General features: G+C 36.6%; 1 protein-coding gene across 2 annotated transcripts in view; it reads left to right on the top strand.

Moving 5' to 3' along the window:
• Window positions 1-23,003, top strand: part of BLTP3B (bridge-like lipid transfer protein family member 3B) — a 91,496-nt gene that overhangs the window by 30,807 nt on the left and 37,686 nt on the right. The window contains exons 1-11 of one of the 2 annotated variants that reach the window (XM_074226657.1): window positions 5,407-5,445; window positions 7,582-7,620; window positions 7,819-8,041; window positions 12,359-12,450; window positions 14,385-14,574; window positions 15,171-15,311; window positions 16,811-16,981; window positions 18,415-18,595; window positions 19,770-19,853; window positions 22,415-22,597; window positions 22,770-22,888. In XM_074226657.1, coding sequence (XP_074082758.1) covers window positions 12,377-12,450; window positions 14,385-14,574; window positions 15,171-15,311; window positions 16,811-16,981; window positions 18,415-18,595; window positions 19,770-19,853; window positions 22,415-22,597; window positions 22,770-22,888 — 1,143 coding nt within the window. In that variant the 5' untranslated portion in view covers window positions 5,407-5,445; window positions 7,582-7,620; window positions 7,819-8,041; window positions 12,359-12,376. Of the gene's footprint in view, window positions 1-5,282; window positions 5,446-7,581; window positions 7,621-7,818; window positions 8,042-12,358; window positions 12,451-14,384; window positions 14,575-15,170; window positions 15,312-16,810; window positions 16,982-18,414; window positions 18,596-19,769; window positions 19,854-22,414; window positions 22,598-22,769; window positions 22,889-23,003 lie in introns of those variants that run through there. The other variant, XM_074226656.1, reaches the window with a different exon arrangement.

Below are 23,003 nucleotides of genomic sequence, written 5' to 3'. Positions count from 1 at the left end.
TCATTCCTCAACCCCCTCCAGTCTGTTTTATAACCTTACTCCTCAACTGATTCTACTTATTCTAAGATTATTAGCAATTTTTGAATTACTTTTTTTTTAATCCTGCTCCCTCTTGACCCTTCTGTGCTTTTGACACTATTTACTATCTTACTCTGGAACTATTTTTTAACTCCCTAAGTTTTGACTCCCTTTGAGTCTGGGTTATTCTCTTGGTTTCAGTGACAGCGCTTTGTTGTTCTCCTGTTTTTCTGTTTCCCCACTCCACAATCACCTTTGTTTGATCTTAATGGCAAGCCTTCTAACTATAGGTATCCATCAAAGTGCTGTCCTAGATCCTTCCCCATTTTCTTTTTACAGCTTCTTTTAATAATCTCATTAGCTCTCAGGAGTTCAGTTATTGTCTCTATGCAGATAACTCCCATATCTATGTACTTCTCAATCATTTGTTTTCTCAGTGTCTTCACCAGTTGCTATGGGATATTCCAATTGGATATTCCATAAGCAGTTTAAACTCAACATGTTGAAAATCTTAATTCTTAAAGCTGTTCCTCTATTTCCCTGTTTCTATTAAGGATACTTCAGTCTTAGGGGCGGCTAGGTGGTGCAGTAGATAGAAAGAACACTGGCCTTGGAGTCAGGAGTACCTGAGTTCAAATTCAGTGTCAGACACTTAATAATGACCTAGCTGTGTGGCCTTGGGCAAGCCACTTAACCCCATTGCCTTGCAAAAAAAGAAAAAAAGAAAAAAAAGGATGCTTCAGTCTTTTTGATTCTTCAGAGTCATTCTCGACTCTTGCCTTTCCCTCATCCACACATCAGATCTATTGCCATGCCTTCAAAATTCTACCTTCATATCATCTTTTGAATCAGTTTCATTCTTTCCATTCATATGGCAATTACTCTGTCAGACTCTGATTATCTCTTGTCTAGACTATTGTAGTTGTCTCCTAATTGGACTTTGTCTCATTATTTTCCATTTTACTGCCTGACAGCTGAAATTATCCCAGAGCACAGTTCTGACCATGTTATCCCCTTGTTTAAGAACTTCATTGTCTCTATTTACTTTTAGCATAAAACACCTTAGTGGGGGATTTGACACTCTCTACAATTTGGTTTCAGTCTATCATTCTTTTGAGACTGATTTCACATTATTCCCCTTTGCACAAAGTACATTCCTACTAAATAAGTCTGCTTACTGTCCCCTCAAATTGAGATTCCATCCTGTTTCTGTGTCTTTACACAGGTGAAATCCTCTCCCCACCCAGTTCATGGAATATTCTCTCTAATCTGCCTCTTTCACACCCTTGCTTCTTTCATAGTTTAACCCATAGGCCACTTTTTTTTTGTTTATTGTTTTTGCAAGGCAGTGTGGTTAAGTGGCTTGTCCAAGGTCACACAACTAGGTAATCTTAAATGTCTGAAAATGGATTTGAACTCAGGTCCTCCTGACTCCAGGCCAGTCCTTTATCCACTGTGCCACCTAGCTGTCCCCCATATGCCACTTTGTACCAAAAGTCTTCCTGATTGCCCTAGTCACTAGTTCTCTTCTTCCTTTAAAAAAATTCTATACTAGTACTTTTGTGTTCACATTTTGTATCTCTTCTAGAGGATGTGAGTTTCTTGATTACAGGGACAAATTTTCATTTTACCTTTTATTTCTAACACTTTGTCCTGTGCTTTGCAGATGGTAAATTTCTATGAATGTTTATTGGGTTGCAATAGAGCATTGCAATTAAAACAGTCTCACAATGTCTAGGAAAAAAATGAATTTGAATAATATCATTTGTCATTTTTCTCCCTAGACATTATCCTTGTTAAAGAAGAAAAATAAATTTAAAATTGTGTGCATTTGTCTTTCTGTGGCAAAAATTAGTCCAGGCTAAATTTTATTAGTGGACCTAAATCATTATATACAAGTCATTATTTATTATTGTTTCCATGGAGTCCAGAAACTGCCCAGCTGCTTGGGATTGGGAAGAGCGTGCTGAAAAACTGTGCTTAGGCTTCATGCAGCTTACAGTCTAGGCTTCCTAATATATATTATTAATACAGAAGGTTCTCAAAGTCTTTGTGTAGTTTTAAACTTCAGTAGCTTAAAAGTTTAATTTAAAAGCTTTCCTAGGTAAAACTGTAGCATGTGCTTTGGGGACACCCTGTATGTTGTCTCCAAAGTAATATACTAAATTTCTGTTTATTTAGAAATTACTCCTGAATTCTATTTTTTGGCATATTCTGTATTGTACATTTATGAGAAAAGGACATGGGGTTTATTTTATTTTTAAAAAGTTACTTCCAAAGTTGTCAGTGGTCTGTATGGATTCAATTTCATCTTTTCTCTTGTGGCCTAGTGGATAGAGCATAGGTCTTGAAGTTGGGAGGACATGAGTAAAAATGTGACCTCAGATACCTGAGATACCTTACTAGTTGTATGACTCTGGGCAAGTCATTAAGTCATTAACCCTGATTGCTCTCTATTCTGGACCATCTCCAGTTCTCCTGATTGATATCTGGCCATGGGACTCAGATGACTATAGAGGAAAAAGTGAGACTGGTGACTTAGCAGGTCCCCCCTCCCCACTTAAATCCAATTCATATACATGTCATGGCATCACCCCCCTGATGTCAAGATCTTCTTTGAGAACAAAAGACAACAACAGCTAACAACAACAATCTTTTCCCAACTGCACTCTGTTAGCATTGTAATTCAGGTTTCTAATAAAATTCTGAGACACTGCAGAATCTTCACAAAGAGATCTTGAATGTAATTTGGTTTTTATTGGTGTTCATTATAGTCTCTTTAAATTCTCTATAGCTCAGAATCCATGCATTACATATAAAGTAACTTAACCTTAAACATTTATACATAGTAGAACTCTCCATTCCCAAACTATTCAAGGAATAGTTGATTTAAAATAAACAGGTATGTACTTGATGTGGGCTAACATACATTGTCTCCTTTGTGAATTTGAGGATAATGCATCCTGGGAAAGGCAGTCTAAACTGGACCTAAATGGATGGAGTGTATGGCTGATGTCTAATGATAGGGAGTGGTAAAGATAAAGGATGAGAATGGGGACAAAAGATCATCAGCCCTGGGAACACTCAGTGATTTAATCTGATTAGCAAAAAGGAAATGTGAGTTCTAAATAGAACAGAATATGTTAGGGAAAGTTAGAAATGCATAATCCAAAAGAAAAAAGAACATTTTGTGCATCTTGGATGAGGTTAGTACTTTTTTGGGAAAATGTGAATGAGAAGAAGTGCTTGGAAGGAAAAAAAAAGATAGAGTACTACCCATTTAAGATAATGGTGAGCTGAGAGATAGGGAGGAACTAACTGGACCTGTGATTTTGTTATTCGAAGAAACTCTTGGATGTAAAAAAAAAAAAGAAATTGTCCAGTGTAGGTGAGCTGAGAGGCAGCTGGCGGCACAGTAGGTAGTGTGTTGGACCCGGAGTCAAGAAGATCTGAGTCCAAATGTGTCCTTAGATCCGAGTTGTATAACCTTGTGGAAAATGAGGATAATGATGGCACCTCTTCTCCAGTCATTGTAAGGATCTAATGAGATCATAGTTGTCGAAGCTTGCTTAGCACAGTGGGGCACGCATGGTAGGTGCTGTGTCAATGGTTTTCCTTCCCCCTTCTCTAACAATAACCCTTTTAGAGCAAGGACTTTTTGGAGTCAGGAGCACCTTTGCTAGGTCAATAAGAGCCTGTAGGACTCCTTTTCTGTATCAAGTTGTAAATATGTAAGATAAGATTAGAGGAAACCAGTTCTATTCAAATACAGATGGCATAACATTAGGGCAAGCAAGGTCACAGATCCCAGGCTAAGAACCCTTGTCTTAGAGGAATGAGAGGTTGACAGGATCACCCAGCAGTCAGGGTCAGGGAGGAACTGAACTCTGGGCTAAGCTCCTACATGCTGCATTGCCTCCCTCAAGGTTTTGGAGTCCTCCACGGAGTGCTTGTCCTTTGGAGTTCTTATAGCCTTTGGCTAATTTGATAAGTTCTTGCTTTCATTCTTCTGACTCCTGGAGGAATAATTACATGTGGAGCTAACTCAAAGTATATTAGGAGAGATCCAATAGGTGAGTTTAAAATGAAAAGCAATGAAACACTCTGTCAGAAAGTTAGAGATTCTTGCTTCTCCCTTCCCACATCTTTTCAGCCTTGGGCAGGTATGGTTTACCCAAGATGAACTGGGTTGGTATTTCTGAAACAGGAGAGCTTTGGGAAGTTTTAGAGAAGCATGAGGCTGTGCCCCACAGGGGGATGTCCCTGGGGTACAGGGAGCAGCAGCCACATAAAGTTCTGCCACCCCTCTTTTCCTCCCTCCCTTCTTTCTTCCTTCCTTCCCTTTTCCCCCTTCTCCCTACTTTCCTCTTTCTTCTCTTCATGTCCTTTCTTCCTTTCCCCCCTAGATTTGTAGCAGAGAAAGCACCCAGCCAGGACTGCAGGAGTGATCTGGTAAATGGCAAGGATAGCTAGATTAGGCTATCAAGAGTTGTAAGACTGAATCTGGGCATATGTACCAAGTGGATGCTTGCTACATGTTTCTGAATTACTTTGGGAGGTGGGAAAAAGAGTGATGGTGATAAAGACAGAGAGACAGAGAGAGAGAGAGAGAGAGAGAGAGAGAGAGACAGACAGAGAGAGAGAGAGAGAGAGAGAGAGAGAGAGGTGGGGTGGTGGGGGAGACCTGTAAAGAATTAATGTTCTGCACATTTGCAACAATGATTTGGAATAAGTGCTTGTTTTTTTTTTTTTAAATAATATTCTTATTTGCTGGACATGGTGGTAATGCCTGTAATCTTGAATACCAAGATGATTGAGACTGAATCCCATGAGCTCTGGAGTTCTGAGTTGTGGTGGCCTGAAGCCATCAAGTGCCTGCATTTGATTTATCCCGCGTGTGGTGAACCTTTCTGAGCAGGGGATCCCCCCAGGCTTCCGAGGAGGGGTCCAGCCCCCCCCCCCCACATCATAAATAAGCAGGGCAAAGTTCTCCTGCTGATCACTGGTGGAACAAAGCCTCTTAGTGACTGGGCAAGATGAGGAGACCCTGTCTCAGGGGAAAAAAATTGTTTCAATGAACCATCTTTATAGTCATATATTTTCTCTCCCTTCAGACTCCCTCTATCTCCCCTCCCATCCATCGTGAGAAAGAAAAAGAAGATAAACCCTTTATATGAGATAATAAAGAAGTGGTCAATCTAAACCCAATTTCACATGCAACTGTTTGATATTGAATTTATAGATGAATACCTGTTCTTTTTCAGGTTTACCAAAAATCTGTCTCCAGATAAAATAAATCTCAGTACGCTAAAGGGAGAAGGTCAGCTGACAAACTTAGAGTTGGATGAAGAGGTTCTCCAAAATATGCTGGATCTGCCAACTTGGCTCTCTATCAACAAAGTCTTTTGTAATAAAGCATCCATTAGGGTGAGTATTTTCTTGTGGTTGTTACCCCTCTTTCCCCCCCCCCCCCTTTTTTTGACTTTCATTTTTCCTCTATTTTAAATAGATTTCTAAGTTTTCTTGTAAGGAAAATTTTTTTTTTTTTTTAGGTTTTTGCAAGGCAAATGAGATTAAGTGGCTTGCCCAAGGCCACACAGCTACGTAATTATTAAGTGTCTGAGACCAGATTTGAACCCAGGTACTCCTGACTCCAAGGCCAGTGCTTTATCCACTATGCCACCTAGCTGCCCCAGGAAAATATTTTTTAAAAGAAGGTAGTTGGAAAACAATTGTCCTTGTTAGGAGTAGTTCTTTGAAACTTTGTATGTCTCATCAATATACTGGAAAGCTCATATTAAACTAATGTGTAGGGTGAAAATTGAAATTTCACTTTGTCTTATGGATAAGTATTTAAGGCTAAAAGATGACAGATGAATTTCTTTTTAAAAAAATTTTAATTTAATAAGGTAATAGCTGCCCTCTGACAGATTAGTTTCTTTTTTTCTTTTACTTTTTTATTAATAAATTCTTTTTTTATTAAAGATATTATTTGAGTTTTACAATTTCTCCCCCAATCTTACTTCCCTTCCCCCACCTCCACATGGAAAGCAATATGTCAGTCTTTGTTTCCATGTTGTACATTGATCCAAATTGAGTGTGATGAGAGAGAAATCATATCCTTAAGGAAGAGACAAGAAGTCCAAGAGGTAACAAGATCAGACAATAAGATATCTGTTTTTTTTTTCTGTTTTTTTTTTTTCTAAATTAAAGGGAATAGTCCTTAAACTTTGTTCAAACTCCACGCCTCTTTATCTGGATACAGATGGCACTCTCCTTTTCAGACAGCCCAAAATTGTTCCCCATTGTGGCACTGATGGAATGTGCGAGTCCTTCAAGGTTGATCATCACCCTCATCTTACTGTTAGGGTGTACAGTGTTTTTCTGGTTCTGCTCATCTCACTCAGCATCAGTTCATGCATATCTCTCCAGGCTTCCTTGAAATCCCTTCCCTCCTGTTTTCTAATAGAACAATAGTGTTCCACGACATACATATACCACAGTTTGCTAAGCCATTCCCTAATTAAAGCACATTTTACTTGATTTCCAATTCTTTGCCAGCACAAACAGGGCTGCTATGAATATTTTTGTACAAGTGATATTTTTACCCTTTTTCATCAGACAGATTAGTTTCTTAATGAGAGGGGTTTTCCCCCAAACATGTACAGAGGTATTGAACTTTTTCATCCTTTTGGGCATATGTTTTCCCTAATTTCACAGTACAACTTCTTCACATGATAGGTTTCATTTTTGTTTTGTTTTTTTTGTGTTGTTCCATTAAAAAAAATATTGCTTATAGCCATCTCTGCAACCTAAAGGACCAAATTCAGGCGCAGTCTAGGGAACCAAAATGTCAGACTTCTGGACTCCAGAGATGAAATTCCGGGTTTTGAAGTAAAAGCTAGAAAAGAAGGCTTATTTACTTTTATTGAAAAATAAATAGTTTGCTAGGGAAATATTTTTCCTTTTTCTTTTATCTCTTTTTTTAGTAGAGAAATCTTTGAGCTTTGCTTAAATGCATGTCAGTCATCTTTTAAATATGTAATCTATATTCATATAGTTTTGGTTTTATTTCCACTGTTGTAATTTAGAGGTGAGACCAGCCAGGTATGTGATCCTAATTCTTGCTATCAATCAGAGATGAGTTTTAGTGATAGAATATCAAAAATGAGTGCTTGTGATACCCAAAAGAGGAAATGACAATATTATTTTCCCTACGTGAATTTAAAATTATACCTTTAAGGACAGCTAGGTGGATAGAGCACCAGCCCTGGGTCAGGAGGACCTGAGTTCAAATTTGACCTCAGATACTTAATAATTACCAAGCTGTATGACCTTGGGCAAGTCACTTAACCCCATTGCCTTGCAAGAAAACCCAAAAAAAATACCTTTAATTTCAAAATGTGAACTGATTCCTTAATTAATATCTAAAGAAAAAGGAAAAACATCTATCTGGTATAATTTTTTTCCTCTAATTATAAAAATACGTTTACCTCAGTGTGATATCCTTAAAAAAAGTTAAATAATTCACTTTGAATTAATACATACTTTTCCCTTTTTCAGATTCCATGGACAAAATTGAAAACACACCCAATATGCTTGGTAAGTTCTGAAGTCTTCTCAGAAATAAAAATATATGTATTAGTAGATTTAGGCAATGAATTAAAAATTAGGTTGCTATTTCAAATCGACAGCAACAAACAAAACCTGTTTCTCCAGTTTGTCTTTAGGCAGCTTTGTGACCATGGCTAAATTCCTTAGGCTTTCATTTTATTATTTGTATTTTTGCTTCCTTCACAGGGATGTTTGGAAGATAAATGAGAATGATTATGTCAAGTACTTCTTGAACTCTAAAATGTAAATTAAATAAGTAGAAAAAACTTGCTTTCCTGACTCTGCTGTGAACCAACTGAGTAAACATGGGAAAGTTCTTTAACTCATCTTGGGCTTAATTTCTTTATCTGTAACTTGAGGAGATTGTACAAGACTCCTTCTGAAGTCCCTTTCACCTCTAGAATTACAGGTTCTAATCTTTTATTTTTTTAACATTATTTAAATCCATAAAACCAATGCTGGCAAAATTACTAGGGCATAATAGGGAAAATTTTTTATACCAGGTTTTTCTGATAATGACCTAATTTCTCAAATATATAGAGAACTGAATCAGATTTATAAGAAATAAGATAAATGATCAAAGGGTATGAGCAGGCAGTTTTCAGAAAAAAAGTCAAAGCTGTTTTTAGTCACATAAAAATGCTCTAAATTACTATTGATTAGAGAATTCCAAATTAAAACCTTGTCAGATTGACATGACTAAAAAAGAAAATGATACATACATACTGGAGGGGACTTGGAAAAATGGGTATATTAATGAATTGTTAGGTGTATTTGTGACCTAGTCTAACCATTCTGGAGAACAATTTGGAACTATGCCCAAAGGACTATAAAATTGTGCATACCCATTAATCCAACAATGCCACTTCTAGGTCTGTATCTCAAAGAGTTTAAAGAAAAAGATAAAAAGACCTACATGCACAAAAATATTTATAGCAGTTCTTTTTGTGGGCAAAGAATTGGAAATTGAGGGGATGCCCATTAACCAGGGAATGGTTGAACAATTTGTGGTATGAGAATATTGTTGTGCCATAAAAAATGATGAGTGGGATGGTTTCAGAAAAACTGGAAGAGTTACATGAAGTGAGCAGAACCAGGATATAATTGTGCATAGTAACAGCAGTGTTGTATGATGATCAACTGCAAAATACCTAGCTACTCTGACGGTAACAGCTGTGATTCAAGACAATGCCAAAAGGCCTTTGATGAAAAATACTGTCCCTTCTAGTGAGAGAACTAAGTAACCCTGAGTGCAAATTGAAGTATATATCTTTTTCAGTATGGTTAATCTGAAAATGTTTTGTATGATTTCATATGCATGATGATATCAAATTGCCTACCTTCTCAATGAGTGAGGAGGGTTTGAATGGAGGGAGAACTCAAAATTAAAATAAAAAAGAATGCTTAAAATAAATAATAAAATAAAAATTTAAAAACCCTGCTTTTATCCATGATAACACAACAACCTTCATTTCCTCATACTTCTTTACCTTTAGTGTTGTGTTCAAAGGTATAATGTTCACGTTGGCCACCCTAGTTAAAGTCTTGTACTATTTTAATAGTTTCCAAAGTGGTATTTCTGCTTCTAATCTATCCTATCTTTAAACTATTCTTATTGTTGTCTTAGTAATCTTTTTAATATACATCTCTGATTATGTCAGTCCTTCATTAAAAAAACTTTGAAAAGTCACTTTTGTCTGTTGAATAAAACATAAAATTCCTTGATATGGGTCCATACCACCTTTCCAGTTTTGTCTCAAAGCACTCCATTTCACTTAAACTGAAACTTAGAACTATTCTCCATTTGGCTTATCTTCCTGCTCCTGTCAGATGGAGTAGAGTAAGTGTTCCTTTTCCTCTGTTGAAGCCCCTCCCTACCTTCCAGGTCCAAATCAGGCAGTGACACTTAATCCTACAAGCCTTTCCTGAGAGCACATTTCTGTTCCTTCCCTGGTAAACTTAATTTCTTCCTCTTGTAATTTCTTCTATTGCCTTGCCAGCTCCTTGCTCAGATTTCATTTATTGGTTGTGTCTGAGGGCAATTCTCATCCCTCACCTTGGATGTGAGCTTATCAAGAGAAGAGTCTTTGTTGAAGACTATGTATCCTTAGAGTTTGCCGCAATGATTTTTGCAGAGGGACCACTACATACTCTGTTTAACTAAATAAAATAAATGTTGGAATCCCTAACATATTTACTTTTTACTATAGTGACATAAAGCTTAAAGACCCTTCTTTAGGATGATGTCTTTCCCTGAAAAGAAAAGATTTATTTCCCTGAAAGATTTTTGTTTGATACCTTAAAGAATACATAGATGGTATATTTTATTGATTTTCATGTTGATGTGTTATCTCTTAAAACTCATTTTTCTTCATCCCACGTATGAGTTGTCAAAATCTGGCCATTTCTACCTTCACAACAAAGTCTTTCACATCAGACTCTTGCTCTGTACTGGCACAGATCACCAAGTCCTTCTTAGTCTCTCCTAGATTATTCTGACAGCCTTCTGATGGTGCCCCTGCCTCAGGTCTCTTCCTACCCAGTCCATCCCACCTGCTCAACTCTTGTCAACTCCAGGGAGTTCCTATTGGTCCCAAGCTCTATCAGCTTTTCTCTTTAGCTTTTAAAGCTCAATCCAACTGGGACATTTCTCTCTCTCTCTCTCTCTCTCTCTCTCTCTCTCTCTCTCTCTCTCTCTCTCTCTCTCTCTCTCTCTCTCTCTCTCTCTGTGTTGCCTTTGCCCTGGATGCCTTGAGAGGCATATACCTGGGATATATCCCCTCTTTATGCCCAACACTATGGCCATCCTCTTCTGCCTGAAACTGTTCTAGATGTCTCTTCCCCCTAATTTGGATTTTTTTTTTTTAGATTTTGCAAGGCAATGGGGTTAAGTGGCTTGCCCAAGGCCACACGGCTAGGTAATTATTAAGTATCTGAGGCCGGATTTGAACCCAGGGACTCCTGACTCCAAGTCCAGTGTTCTATTCACTGCACCACCTAGCTGCACCCCCTAATTTGGATTTAACTACTTTGCTTATTTTTAGGTTCATTCACTTGATATTTGTGTCATATGTATCTTTATATAGACTTATCTCCCCCCATTTGTATGACCTAAGTCTTTCTAAGTAAAGATTGTTTCATTCCTTGGATTTATATCCTCATCATTGAGCATACTAGATTCTTACTAAGGTTTAGGGATTAAAGAGGAGTGGTTGCCTCTGGCCATCTCCTCTCCCTCCTTTTGACCCTTCCTGGTCCCCTGGACAGACTGTCTCAGGTTTCCTGGTCCTCCCTTGGGTGACCTCTCCAGTCTAGTCATAGTTTTCCAAGCCCAGTCCTCCATCTGGGCAGGGGATGTGCACACGCTGACTCTCATCTACAGACTACTTCTGCCTCAGAGGGCTTAACTTAAAATGCCAGACAGATCTACCTCAGTCAAGTCATCCCCTCTGAGATGTCCCGTTGGTAATGGGTTTGTTTTCTCTGTCTCTTTCCTCAAATTTATGTTGTTTTCAGCTGGGTGGTGGATAGAGTCCTTATTTCAGGCCCCCCCGCCCCCCAACGCTTACTGTCTGTAGGACCTGCCTTGATTTACTCATCTGTTAAATGGGAGTGATAACAGAACCTTCCTGTGTGAGGATCACAGGAGACAATAAATACAAGGCAAGTAGCTCCTGCTATGTTCCCCACCCTGTCACCTAGTAGAGTGCAAGCTCCTCAAGACCTGAGACTTCTGCCTCTTTTCTTCTTATTCCTGCTTTAGCAGAATAGCTTGCACACAGTAGAATTGAAATCCTAGAACCACAGAAGGGACCAGAGGCTTTTATTGTGTCCCAGATGCCTTTGGCAGGCAGTGAATCCTCTGGATTCCTTCTCAAATTCATTTTTTTATATGCAAAAACTAAAGCACATAAAAGTACAAAGTAAACCAGTTAGTTGGATACATAAATAGCAAAATATTTAATAAATTAAAAAGCAAAAACCCTCCAAATAAGAATTCCTGGTAAACCATCTCCAAGAAATGTTTGACTCGCAAGTTAGGGAACACTCCCTTCATTCAGAGGTACTGCTTCTTTTCCATGCCTGTCATTATTAGGAAGTTTTTCTTTGTTTCCTGTAAAATTGTCTCTTTGCAGATTCCATCCATTGTTCTCAGTTATTCTACCGGGCCAAGCAGAAAGTACATGACAGCCATTCATATTCTCAGAGACAGCCCTAAATTCAGCTCTCCCCACCATCCCCCACCTCCCTATCCCAATCTTCTCTGCAGCTTTCTTTGTTTTTAAGTTGGAAATATTAGCTCTTTACCACAGCTTTATGGCCTGATTGTACTGGGCAGAGATGTAACCCAAGTCGGATCTTTCCTAGGGGCCCCTTTCCCCTTTCCCCTTTCAAACTGCCTCCTTTCACTTACAAAAGAGTAAATATGCTTTAAACATTTTCTCAATTATTTCCAAACTTAGCTCTTTTGCTCATTTTGAACCTCCTAGAGCCCTTTGTTTTTATATCTCCTGGGTACTTTCCATGTAACATTTTGTATCTATTGATTTGTGTTTGCATTGAAGCTCCTTAGCAGAGCATCTAGGGGATGAGTCCTTCTCTATGTAAACTGTGGTTCTTTCAAGAGTTGAACATGCAAAAAATAAAGTCTTATTTAATAATTATACTGATATTGTAGTAGGAGATGAATCTTGCCAATTTTTTTTGTTTGGTGTATTTTCATTAGTCCCTGGATAAAGTAATAATGGAAATGAGCACATGTGAAGAACCCCGGCTCCCTAATGGCCCATCACCTATTGCAACTGCTTCAGGACAGAGGTCAGTTATTAGGCAAATTGATCCCAATTTACATTATGTGCCTTGCTAGGAATAGTCAGCTCTTCATTATCTACTGCAGTGGAACAGAATACTGTTAACTTAATATGCTGAAGCCCTATCATCTCCAACCCTCATTTCAACAGATTTCTGCCAACTTTTCCTTTACATGTTTCCTGTTGAATTGCTAATCCCTTGAATCATCTTTGTTGATTTGCAGCTTTTAGTTGCCTTCACATTCTCTTCTCGCAGGACACTAAACTAGTTTATCAGTTTGGGAATAATTTAAGAGTAAAACTGATAACCCACAAATTGATGATTGCTTTGTTGTGTTTTAAATAAAACATTGTCAGCTATCTGAATACTCGATGACTTTACTTTGCTACAACCCTTTGCAAATGAACATTGGTAAAGAGAATCAGCTGCTGAGTGAAATGTGGGATCAACTCTTTACAAGGAGTGTGAATAATCCTTCTGAAAAGTGCCTAATTATTCCTCATTGTCTTTTATTTTATTTTATTTTATTTCATTTTATTTTATTTCATTTTATTTTATTTTATTTTATTTTATTTCATTTTATTTTATTTTATTCTTTTGCAAGGCAAATGGGGTTAAGTGGCTTGCCCAAGGCCACACAGCTAGGTAATTATCAAGTGTCTGAGACTGGATTTGAACCCAGGTACTCCTGACTCCAAGGCCGGTGCTTTATCCACTACACCACCTAGCCACCCCTCCTCATAGTCTTTTTAGATTTTTTATCAGAATTTTTTTTTAAGGTGAGATAAACCAATACTTAATTAGATTCTTTAGATTTTTATTTTTTTTTACATTTCTGGATTGTGTTGTTTTTCATTTTTCATTTGTATTCTCACTGTCCATAGTGTGCTAGATAACATGTAGAACAATAAATGAAAATGGGAATGAATCATGTTTGTGTTATCAGGGAATGGGCAAGGTACTTTGGATTTTCCTAGTCTCTCAAGGGTTTTTCCACATTGGGACTTTGGGAATTTGGAATAGACTTCTGAAGTCTGTAGACTGCAGGCCAAATTTACCACATCCTTAGCCTGTCTACCCTTAGATTTCAGGTCATTAATTAAATAACCGTTGTATAAAGGGAAATGAGATAGCGGGCAGCTAGGAATATGAGTCATTAGCTGGTTTGTAGTGGTACTTCCTACCCACAAGTCTGTATTGTGAAATGACTGACTAATGGAGAATAGAGGGGTTGATCTTCAGATTCAAAGTTAAAACCGAGGGAGATGTAATCAACATAATGAATAATCTTTGTGGAACTTGAAAGAGGAGAGTAGTGAAAAAGAAGGCAACTTGCTGAGCCATCTGATCAGGCAGATGGGATAGAGTGGGCGATTCAGTGACCTGATGACAATTAAGCCATTTGTCTGCAATGCCAAGTGCTTTTCATAATATCCTTATTTTAGCCAATGTATGATGAGATTTAGCAGACTTTTTGCAGCATTAATAAGCAAAGCTACTCAGGTTTTATGTGTTCATACTGGCATGTCATATTCTGACTTATAGTAGAAGGAATAATAATAGATGTTTAATTTTATTAATAATAAACTAATTTGTTAAAGACTATGAGGAGCAGTTAGATATTTCAGGAGGATTATTCACTCCCTATAAATAGTTAATCCCACATTCTGCTTAACAGGTGATTCTCTTTACCAATATTCAGGCTTTAAATGGTTGTCATAAGATAGTGACATTTATTATAGCTTAACTGAAACCATATTTTATTTTAGCCAAAAATATATTTAATATTAAGGTTTTTAAATAATAATATGGTTTCAGATTTTTGGATAAAATATCAGATCATTTTTTTTATGTTCTTAGATGAAAGTATTAAAAGTGAGTCTTTCCTTTTAACAAACCCAATTAAGAGATTACATTTTGTTTTTGTTTTTGTTTTTTAGCGAATATGGTTTTGCTGAAAAAGTAGTGGAGGGGATTACTGTTTCTGTAAATTCTATTATCATACGAATTGGTGCAAAGGCATTCAATGCTTCATTTGAGCTTTCCCAGCTAAGAATCTATAGTGTCAATACAAACTGGCAGCATGGAGACTTAAGATGCACTCGTATTCAAGATGTGCAGCGTGGAGAGGTAAGACCAATGTTTTTCTTTAAATGGTCATTTTTGCCCATAGGTGAGAAGCAGAGAGCATTTAAAGTAAACATTTTACTTAGTGCCATTTCCTTTGCTGATCTTTCTTATAGGTTACATCTGTTTCCATCCCATTTGTAATTACTTAATGGTAATTTTGCATTAAATACTTTCATTGTAATTGTTCTTTTAATGTTAAAAAAGATTAATGCATTAATAGATCTCTGTTTTTTTCTTTTACTTAAAAACTGAAAAATTGAATATGTTGATTAAATTTATTTTACTCATCTTAATTGGCTGCAGTTTGTACCTACTTTCTACAAACTGATTAGTTTACTTAAAATTTAAACTACTGTCCAGGTTATGTGATTATGAAGGAATCTTACTGAACTTGTGACAAAAAGAATTCATATAATTAATAGAAAGGAAAATTAATAATATCAAAAAAATTGTACATAAAATTGAGAAACCTGTATTATGAAAACAAATAGGAAAAGTTTTTCTAAATGTTTTTGTACAATAATTTTTTCTTCACTTTAATAATGTGTTCTGTATTCCATTTCTATAAACATTTAAAGACTGTGTTTGTTTTTTAGATTTTGACATTTAAAGAAATTAATTGGCAGATGATCCGAATAGAAGCAGATGCCATCCAAAGTTCTCATCTTGAAATCATGAGTGCTCCCGTTCGACTGATAACAAACCAATCAAAAATTAGAGTCACACTTAAAAGAAGAGTAAGTCTGTAAGGTTATAAGGTTATATTTTTATATTCTTTCCTCGTTGTTAGTTATGAAAATAGTAATAAGTTTAAAAATAAAACTTCTGAGTAGAAATTGGTTTGTAGAAGTTAAATCATAGTGTCCAAAGCCAGAAGAATGGGTCCCTTATGATCTGGTGGAGTACTGCCAGAACATAATAGATATATTTTAAACTGATTTGATGGAGAAATGTGTTCATTCAGTATTACACTAGGATCTAAATTTCCATCAGATTTCAGTAAATGGTGTGGCCATTATACAAGTGGTTTGGCATCATTAAGGGTAGTTAGAGAGGAGACTAGAGTTGTTGGGTACTGGGAAAGCATCTGATTTTGTAGAAGGGGCCCTGCTTTGGGAAAAATGTCATGTTTACAGCTCATTATGATTTAGGATATGATTTGTTAACGATGGAGTGACATGATTCTCATTTAACTCATCCATAATTGAGTGATAAAATTGAAATACAATATTCTCCACTTGTGCAGTGCTACCATCTTTGTCAGTAGCTTTTGTACGTAGTTTTCCACTCTCAAAGTTTAGATGGAATTTTGAATTTTGATTTTATAAGAGGCAGTAGAAATATATTAATAGAGTATACTAAATTATCCAATAGATTTTTTGTTTGGTTTGTCATTGCATGGAAGTAACTGGATTCTTAAATTCTTAACAAAATATGAACACTAACTTTTCTGATCATGTGGCGATGCCTTGAATATTGGACCAGTCATACATTTCATATCAGGACCAGTCTATGCTAATTTGGGAGAGACTTATCACCTCAATGTTTGCCACAGAAACATTTTTTTTTCAGACATTGGATTTCATGAAAATTCTCTGCTGTCCTCTGTGTAGCTGGAGGAAGTACTAAAATTTTTGAAAGGAAATTTTGAGCCCTTGATGTGTTCAAGTATATCTAGATAAGATGCTAACATAATATAACCATATTGCTCATAGTATGCTAACATTGGTGGATAGAGTGCTGGGCCTGGAGTCAAGAGGACCTGTCTGCAACACTTATGTGACCCTGGACAAGTCACTTAACCCTGTTTGCCTTAGTTTCCTCATCTATAAAATGAGCTGGAGAAGGAAATGCCAAACCATTCCAGTATCTCTGTCAAGTTAACACCAAATGGAGTCATGAAGAGTCACACATGATTATAAAGACTGAATGATACGCAAACATTTTTATAGCCTGAATGCTATCTGTATGTTTAATGCCATCTGTATCTTTTGCTTTGAAAATAATGTAATCATTTTTGGGAACTATATTAGAAGTTGGAATTTTCCTCTTTTTTTTTTTTCAGTTTTTATTCTAGATTGGAAATGCCTAGGGTGTCAAAGGAAGCAGGGCTATAGTTTTTGTTTTTTTTTTTAGTGGAGAGAACATCTATACTAAATGCCATTAAAAGATTTCAAGTTCAAACCAAAAATTTTTCCATCAAGATTTGATTCTATAAATTGCTTTTGTTTAACAGTTGAAGGACTGCAATGTCATAGCAACAAAGTTGGTGTTAATATTGGATGACTTGTTGTGGGTTTTAACGGATTCCCAGTTGAAGGCAATGGTACAGTATGCAAAGTCCCTTAGTGAAGCTATAGAAAAATCGACAGAACAGAGGAAGAGCATGGCTTCAGAGCCTACCCAGGTATGCTATTCTGTTAACAAATTAGTTGCTTTTGTGGGAACAGTTTAAAAAGAAAAAAAAAAGTAATGTGGTTAATTGACAAGTAACAGACGTTTTTAGGTCTGGTTAAGGAAAAAAAGTATTTTGATCAATTTAGAAAAAAACATTTTTTGGGGGATTATTTCATGCATGACCTATTAATGGACACAAATGAAAGAAATGCAGAACAATTTGAAGACACTTTTATTGTCTTCTGGAGTTTAATCTTAGGCATATTGAACAGATCCACTGTGTGTCAAATATTGCTATCTTATGATAGGCTTAAACTCAATTGGGACAGTCAATCAACAAAGGCTTAGCCATAAGTGATTGAATTTTTGTGATCATAGCATGTAATGAAGACTCAGCCCAAGAAAATTAGCTTGGACACTAGAAGAGAAGAAGTTCATAGGAACCCCGGGTTGTCCCAAAACAGTATGCACCAGCTTTCTTTGTGGTTACTATTTTTTGGCTTTGTCTTTTAAAGAGAGGGAACATTTGGCCTTTGTTTTGGTTTTTTCTTAAGTAATTATTGAAGTAGAATTTAAACACTTTGAGAGCAAAGCTTTTTCTGTCTTCATATCCTCATCACCCAGCATTTTGTATGGCTTACCACATATCAAAGTATCTATGTTTGAAATGAATTAAAATATACTATTCTGTATTCATCCTGAGGTCCTACCACTGGTTAGCATATTAAAGGAATATTTTTGGGGAAGCTAGGTGGTGCAGTGGATAGAGCTTTGTCCCTGGAGTCAGGAGTACCTGAGTTCAAATCCAGTCTCAGACACTTAATAATTACCTAGCTGTGTGACTTTGGACAAGCCACTTAACCCCATTTGCCTTGCAAAAACCTAAAAAAACAAATAAATAAATAAATAATGAATATTTTGAAACCAACAGAGGGACATTTATTCCTATCAGTACTCTCTTGTCCTTCCTGCTATTTGATAAAGGACCTTTCTAGGCATCCAGCTAGATGCTGCAGATGACAGAATTCAGAAAGATAATAGCTCTCTTGTAGGAAGATAAAAAGCTTCTCCTAATCTGAGTGACATCCTCATTGCCCCAAGGATTTTATTCACTGGCAAAAGTTACTTTGACCATGTTTGAACAACAATTTTGGGCAGTCTGAGTTTATTGTTTTTGGAGGTTTTTTTTTTAAGTCTAAGTATTTTCAGTAATTTGAGTACTGCAGATATATGTTTCCTATTAAATGAAGTTTTAAATCCTAACTTGGAGCTATATTTTGAGTCTTCAATTGATCTGTGATCTTACCATTGTTGGTTTTCCCTTTTCTGGTGACAGTAGTAATGCCTTCTCCTTTCTTGCCTTGGGCAACCCTTGTTCCTATGGCCCTGCACTTTCACTGTGGAAGGTCAACAGTCATAGTGATGGGTTTTAATTTTTTTCAGAGTTCTACTCCAGTTCCAAGTTCTCAGCAAGTGAAGACACCTCAGACATCAGCTGTGCCTGACCTCAATGACACCATTGCAAAACTCTTCAAAGAATTTGATGTTAAAGAAACCTCCCATCATTTAGTAATTTCTCATCTAGATCTGCACATATGTGATGACATTCATGCTAAAGAAAAAGGTAATAAAGTCAACACATTTGAGTCCATTTTAGATATTTCTCTAATTGATTACAGAGCTAGATTGGCTCTTATACTCCATTTTAAAACTATGGTGAGAATGATGATGTGCATGGTTTTGTTATGTTTTACTAGACCTGCCTTTGAATGTTGGTAAAAGATTGACGAATGAGCCTCTGATTAGGTTGATTACCTTTGGAGGGCTAAGGCAGTACAAGGTTTGATCCCTCCATCTGTCTTTTATGCTACTTTGGACTTGTCTTTGTAAAGAAATTCAGTTCATGATATATTCCTAAGGATGTCCACATGGATTATTCACAGATGTTTGAACAAATTCCTACCTCCTATTTGGGTTCTAGAACCTCCATGGTTTTAATTTACTCATGTAGTCCAGTATTTGTCGGGTAACTTCTGAGAATAGTCTACACTATTAATGACACTAAGCTTCAGGGATCCTGGGCAGCTCCTTAGCAGTCAGACTTGTGTCAATTGAAGGTGAGAAAAACCATTCCTGTGCCAATGGTGTGCTCCAGTGGCCTGCCTGCTGGATAAAAGAATTCTGATCACTACCACTGTCTACATAAAATAGACCATCTAGGCCAGCCAACCAGTTGGTAAGAACATGGTGTTGAAGGTGATGGGATCCCCTTTGGGCCAATTAGCTTTGGATAATGGTGATGCTCTTTTCTACATACCTTTATGGCCAGTGTTGCCAGTGTTGTTCCCATAATTATAATTATGCTGTATTTTTTTACAATAGACTTAAGTTTACAATTTTGAATTTTTAGCCTATAATTTGTTTTGTTTAGCCTAAAGTTTGTTTAGTCATATATTGTAGCAGCTAGGTGGCATAGTGGATAGAATGTTGGACCTTGAGTCAACAAGTCTTACCTTCCCAAATTCAAATCCAGCCTCAGACTCTTTTCAGCTATGTGATGCTAGACAGTTCACTTTGGCCTCTTTGCCGCAGTTTATTCATCTGTAAAGTGACCTGGAGAAGGAAATGGCAAACAATTCCAGTATCTTTGCTAAGAAATCCCTAAACGGGGACATGAAAAGTTGGACATGACTAAAAAAATGACTGAATGACAGCAAGTCATTATAAAATGCCTAGACATGATATTTTCTAAATAATGTCAAATTAAGTTCGATTTGTACTTGTTTCTTCTTTTGCAGAGTCTGGCAGACGGATCACTGGAGGAGCCATGCAACTCTCTTTTAGTCACCTAACTGTAGATTATTATCCTTATCACAAAGCAGGTATGTAAAACAAATACCCTAGATGAGATGGTGCTGAGTTAGATTATATTTAATATGCTTTATACAGTATGAAATTCTCTTTACTTAAAATTATGCAAAATTTTCTCCTATAAAGGGAGATGAGGATAGTTCATTGAAGAATTAATTTTTCAGAAAACTCCTGCACTATGATTCTCATTGGAATTTTTTCTCAAAATGATGCTTTTTTTTGCCTCATTTTTTTGATACCTTTTTTCCTTCCATCAGTACTTCTAGACAAACAATTGTTAACTTTTAGAAGACACCTATAGGATATTGAAGCTGGAGTCTATGCAAATTAGAAATGGTTTCCCTTCTGTAATTAAAAACTTCCATCCACCTAAGGTAATGCTAATTTAAAAGTAAATCAAATTGAATTAGTAGGTCCTGGGTAAGAGGTAACTTTTGGTAACCTTTACACAAATCACATAAGATAGAAACGTTTAAGAACATCAGAGGCCCAATTAGGTGAAATTGATTTTATTTGGGTCTCTACATTGTAGGGTAACTTTTTTGGTAGTAGGATTTTAAAAATTCATATATAGTTTTTCTTTCTAAGAGGTGTTCTTTATGAAAGCTAGGTTATTTATATTTCTGGATTGTATAAATTTAGCAAGTTTGTTTTTAACATTTTTTTTAATTTTGTTTTCAATTTTATTTAAAACAATGGGGTTGAGTGACTTGCTCGAGGCAGTTATTAAGTGTCTGAGGCCAGATTTGAACTCAGGTCCTCCTGACTCCAGGGCTTGTGTTTTGTCCACTGTGCCACCTAGCTTCTCCTGTTTTTAACATATTGTTGAAATATTTGATGTCATGTGAGAAAGTCAGAGCTCTTTGAAAATTGTTAATATTGTAATAGGGTAAAAATGACAATTTTTAATTTTTTTTCACTCATTTTGCAAGGTCAATTCTGATTTTAAAGATTCTAAAGAATGTTTTTAGAGCAACTATGTGGCACAGTGGATAGAGCACTGGACCTGGAGTCAGGAGGACCTGAGTTCAAATATGGCCTCAGACACTTAATAATTGACTTGCTGTATGACCTTGGACAAGTCACTTAACCCTATTTCCTTGAACAAATAAAATTAAAATTCCTAACACATGCTCTCCCCTTGTCATTTCCAAAGCTCTTTTGTCTTAGGAGTTTTTATTATATTTATAATTCATAATATATTCATTATATTTATATTTATATAAATATAATTCTTATAATTATAACATCATATTTATTATTATATTTATTATATATCATTATCATACATCATACAATATATTATATATAAATTTATTAATATTTATAATATTATATTTCTTATATTTCTCTTATCGAATAAATAATCTACTTGGAACCTTTGTCTCATTTACCATTTCCCCAGAGGACTCAGATCAAGTGATCTACTGAGTTGGAATCCACTTTGGCTAATCCTCTTTGGCTAGGCTGATGTGGCACATTGTGTGAGGATGCCCCCTCCTTAATTAGAGAACTGAGACTCTGGCCTATGATGGTCTTACCTTCTTGGTAATCATTACCTGTTGTCTCAGTCCAAAGGAGAGCCTGGCAGGACTAGATGGAGTCAGACCTCATCCATTTTTAGATCTCTTAGAAACCAAAATGGGTGAATTTGAAAGAGAGTAGATTTTTTAAAAAAGTATCTTGTACTTTTCAATCACCTGTATTTTCAAATATAATGATGATGATGATAGGTAACAACGATATCCTGCTTACTAGACAACTTGCGCTGTGCTATGTGCTTTACAAATCTGATCTCATTTGATTCTCACAACCACCTTGGGAAGTAGGAACTGTAATTATCCCCATTTTACACATGAGTAAACTGAAGCCAAGAGCAATCAAGTGATTTGCCCAGGATCAAATAGTTGGTAAGTGTCTGAGACTGGATTTGAACTCAGACCTTCCTGACTCCTGGCCTGGTGCTCTAGTTACTGTTTCACCTCACTGTCTCTATTATACATCTGCTCCTCCCCATCCTAAAGAACTACTTCTTATGACCAAGAATAAAAAGAGAAGAAGAGGTCATCAAGCCAAGTCACCCTATCCCTTGTCCTTGGAGTTCCAGGCCTCCCAAGAAAGGAAGGGGCTCCATCCTCTTTGATTCTCATTTGGAGCCCAGCTTTGTCACAGCCATCAATTCCATTTGACTTGCTGTTATTGTACTTTTCATTTTGTTGTTATTGGCCATGTTCTACTTCTAGTTATTTCACTTTGTGTCAGTTAAAAGGTAGTAGATTAATCAAGAAGCTAAAGCATCCTTGTGACTCAGATCGGGGCCTGGACCTGAGGTTTCCTCAGTCCAGGGGCTGCTGGGATTAGGAATCTCCTTAGGTACTTTGTCCAGAGATTTGCTCAGAGCACTGACCTACCCAGGATCACCCAGCCAGAATATGTCACAATTGGAACTTGGAAACTTTGAGACCATTTCCTGATACACTCCCATGGTGCCTTTCTATCTTCGGTAGAATCTTGCTTATGTAAAAACTTGAATAAAGGAGAAGATATTAAATTTGTCTGTTGGTATTTGCAGGAGACAGTTGTAGTCACTGGATGTATTATAGTGATGCCACCAAGACCAAAAATGGATGGGCCAAAGAATTGTTGGATGAGTTCAACCTCAATGTTGAAATGCTTAAACAGGCTGTGAAGGATCATAATGTCGATTCTCCTCCCAAATCCCCAACACAGGCTCCCCCTCAGCATGTCCAAACAGGTGTGTTTCTTCCAACATTTCAGAGCTTCATTACTACATTGTCCCATGTTGGCCTTTTCTCTGTTCTCTCTACTTTTAAAAATCTCAGACTAGAGACTAAGGCACATAAAAAAATTAAACTTTAATGTGTGTAAAATCTCAATCCACTTTTAAAATGTTTTGTTTCTTATAGGGAAAGAATCAGTGCCCAAAGGAATTTCTAGAACTCCTTCTATATCATCTCAACAATCAAAGGCTAAACTAATGTCCAGTTCTGTGGTGGTTAGACTTGCAGATTTCAATATATACCAAGTAAGTTTCTTTGTCCTTACAATGTAACTTGTGAAATATTTTGGTGATTCTTACTAGCAGTGCTGAGAAGTCAAACAAGTTATTTAAAATGAAGTGTTTTGTCTAGCTCTACCTG

The sequence above is a fragment of the Macrotis lagotis genome, chromosome 2 (genome assembly GCF_037893015.1).
Source record: "Macrotis lagotis isolate mMagLag1 chromosome 2, bilby.v1.9.chrom.fasta, whole genome shotgun sequence".
Taxonomy (NCBI): domain Eukaryota; kingdom Metazoa; phylum Chordata; class Mammalia; order Peramelemorphia; family Peramelidae; genus Macrotis; species Macrotis lagotis.
This window is presented reverse-complemented; position numbering and strand designations above follow the sequence as displayed.